Below are 3,165 nucleotides of genomic sequence, written 5' to 3' on the forward strand. Positions count from 1 at the left end.
CGCTCTCGTCGTTGCTGGCCACGAAGGACCGCTCGCCGCTGCTGTCCTCGTAGAAGAGGCGCGTGGAGATGTTGCTGAGGGCGCGCAGGGCGCAGATGCCCTTGAAGAGGCTGCCGCACTCCACCAGGCGCTGGCCCGGCGGGTCCAGCAGCAGCAGCTGGTTGACGTTGTCGGTGGGCACGGCCTCATGGCACTGGCTGATCTCGATGGGCGGCGTGCACTTCTTGTTGTCCAGGGCCGGGCCCGTGTCCACCTTCTGCTCCAGCTGCAGGTCGGCGCTCAGCTGGTAGAGCGCGTTCACCGCCCCGACGTACACCACGCCCGACGCCTCGTCCACCACCAGGTGGTTCAGCTCCGTCTTGCTTTGGAAGGAGTCCAGCTTCCGGGGCCGCAGCCCCGAGCCCGTGCCCAGCAGGCCCAGGAGGGTCAGGGCCCAGAGCTGCAGAGCCATCACCCCCGGGCCCCTGTGAGAAGAGAGGAGGGTCAGGGCGGCCCCAGAGGGTAGCCGGGAGGTCACGGTTCGGTTCCCAGTCGGGGCACATGCCCGGGTTATGGGCTTGAGCCCCAGTAGGGGGCGTGCAGGAGGGGGCCTCCCGGGAGGATCTGTCCATGCGTAGGAAGTCCTCCTTCAAAGGCCAAACCGGACCCCCTCCATGCTGGACCCTGACCGAATACCAGGACACAGCCAGGGGGTGGGGGGTGGGCGGGCAGGAGGGGGCATGGCTGCCCATGTGTCCTGAGTGCCCAGCCCTTCCCCACCTTCTGGTGGCAGACAGTCACACCCACTCTCATCTCCAAGGAAATCCCCGCCCAGCCCTTCACAAGCTGTGCACCCGGCAGTCTAACCTATGACCGGGGCCTGGCCACCTCAGCTGCAGGGGGCAGGCCTGGGTGTGGCCGCCCCAGGACTGCACCCTGGCCTCCACCTCCTGGTCTCGAAGCACCTGCAGGCCCGCCTCCGAGGCAGAGCACCTCCTCCGGAGCCTCCCAGCGCCACGGGCAGCCCTATCCGAGGGCCAGGCTGACCAACAGCCCCCGACATGCAAACAGGTGGACCAGCCCGGCCAACGCTCAGTGGTTGAGCGTCGACCTATGAACCAGGAGGTCACAGTTCAATTTCTGGGTTACGGTTTGGTCTCTAGTAGGAGGCAGCCGACTGATGATGTTTCTCTCTCATCGATGTTTCTATCTCTCCCTTTCTCTCGTTCTCTTAAAAAAAAAAATCAATAAAAACCTTTTTTTTAAATTCCCACCCAAGGATATGTTGTGTGTTTTTTTTAAATATATTTTATCAATTTTTTACAGAGAGGAAGGGAGAGGGATAGAAAGTTAGAAACATGGATGAGAGAGAAACATCGATCAGCTGCCTCCTGCACACCCCCTACTGGGGATGTGCCCACAACCAAGGTACATGCCCTTGACCGGGATCGAACCTGGGACCCTTCAGTCCGCAGGCCAATGGTCTATCCACTGAGCCAAACCGGTCAGGGCTCGAGGATATGTTTTGATTGATTGATTTTTAGAGAAAGAGGAAGGGGGGCAGGGAGAGAGAGAGAAACATCGATTGGGGAATCAAACCCACAACCCAGGTATGTGCTCTGACCAGGAATCGAACCCACAACCCTCTGGTGCATGGGAAAACGCTCCAACCAGATAGCCACCCGGCAGGGCTAAAACCATTAAAAACTTAAAAGAAGAAAGAGCCACCAGGCGGCCCACACACCTGACGGGCACACGGTGCCACCTGACAGGAAGCACAGGAAGCCAAAGCTGCCCCCGCCGGCGAAGCCTGGCCCTGCCTCCCTGCCCCCTCCAGCCCGCCCCCTCCCTTGAACCAGCAGAGGGTCCACTGGGCGCTGCCCGAATCTGAGCTGGGAGACCCCGGAGTCCGAGGTGGGGGCACCCCTCCAGGGCTGGGGCCGGCCGTGTCTGCATGCAGGTGTCCATCTGAGCGCACGGCCCTGCACGTATGCAGGTCCACACAGGCGTCCACGGGCGAGAGGGATGACCTGCTGAGGCTGGGCTCAAGTTCCCCAATCAGAGGACGGATCCAAGGCCCCACAGTGGTCCTTGAGGAAGAACACACACGGTTCTCTCTCCCCAACTCAGGCAGGGCCGCCCGGCCTCAGGCCTCTGCCACCTGGGGGTAGCCCCGTGCCCGTCACCCTCGGGACCACCCTCCGTCCTGGTCAGAAGCCCCCACCAGCTCCCACTGCCACCCCACAGGCTACCCTTTCCTGGTGCGGGCATGAGCCCATCCCTGGACTGGCTACAGCCTTCCCCTATGGCACCTGTAGCGGACGTGACACCTACAGCCCTGCCCATGCCAAGTGCCCGAGTGGGGCCCGGCCCCGAGGGACGGTCGAGGGACCCAGGCCCCGTCTCCCAGGCTCCCTCACCTCCAGAGCAGCTGGCACACCCTTTGCAGCCACCTCAGCCATCAATCGCCTCCCTAGATACTCTTATTCCTCGAGAAACAACTGCTTTTCTAGTCCCCTTAGTGGCCCCGTCCGCTGGCCTACGCCCACCTGCTCCAGAAAAGCAGGAAGGGGTAGGGGAGAGGGTTCTCTGGGGCACAGGCTCTGGGCAAAGCTGTGCTTACTGGGATGGGCTGGCTTTTTCCGTGGACCCTGTGGGGCTCATGTCCAGCCAGCTGCCTGCTTTGCTTGGGCCGCTAGGAAGCCCCCTCCGCCGGCAGCTCCTGCCTCTGCCCAGGACCCCCACACACTGTGCCCTGGGGAGCCCAGTTCTAGCCCAGCCAGGGGAGGAGGAGAGGTACCCAGGCTACGGTGTCCAGGAGGGAGGGGACCCAGCAGGGCCCTGGGAAGGAGCCCCGGGCTGCCTGGGGGCAGGAGGCTGGGCAGGGAGAGGTGGGGGGGGGGGCCAGCGGAGGCCGTGAGAGGAGGAGCCGGGGGAGGAGAGGGGGGCTTGGGTCAGAGTCAGGAAGATTCCACAAGCCCCCGTGGACTGTGTAGCAGGATCCCCACCACACAGACTGCTCTCTAGGCTCGGCTGCCTGTCCAGAGGGGCTGACGGCACAGTTGGGGAGGTTCCCAGATGTGGGTGTCTGGGCGCCCCAGGAGTGGCCCTAAATCCCGGGGCACCAGCCAGCAGTCACTCCTGTGTGTCCTCCCGGTAAGGAAAGGGCCTGAATGGCAGCTCCCA

General features: G+C 63.2%; 2 protein-coding genes across 2 annotated transcripts in view; both read right to left on the reverse strand.

Annotated features, from left to right (window-relative positions):
* PLXNB2 (plexin B2) overlaps positions 1-3,165 on the reverse strand; it is a 25,192-nt gene that overhangs the window by 20,316 nt on the left and 1,711 nt on the right. The window contains 1 exon segment of the mRNA XM_014549185.1: positions 2-464. Within this exon segment, the coding sequence (XP_014404671.1) occupies positions 2-451 (450 nt within the window). The 5' untranslated portion in view covers positions 452-464.
* The window catches only part of LOC106728120, a 5,725-nt gene continuing 5,022 nt past the window's right edge, over positions 2,463-3,165 (reverse strand). Inside the window, exon 5 of the mRNA XM_014549186.1 lies at positions 2,463-2,528. Coding sequence (XP_014404672.1) covers positions 2,463-2,528 — 66 coding nt within the window. The remainder of the gene's footprint in view (positions 2,529-3,165) is intronic.

Source organism: Myotis brandtii, unplaced genomic scaffold, assembly GCF_000412655.1.
Source record: "Myotis brandtii unplaced genomic scaffold, ASM41265v1 scaffold537, whole genome shotgun sequence".
Classification (NCBI taxonomy): domain Eukaryota; kingdom Metazoa; phylum Chordata; class Mammalia; order Chiroptera; family Vespertilionidae; genus Myotis; species Myotis brandtii.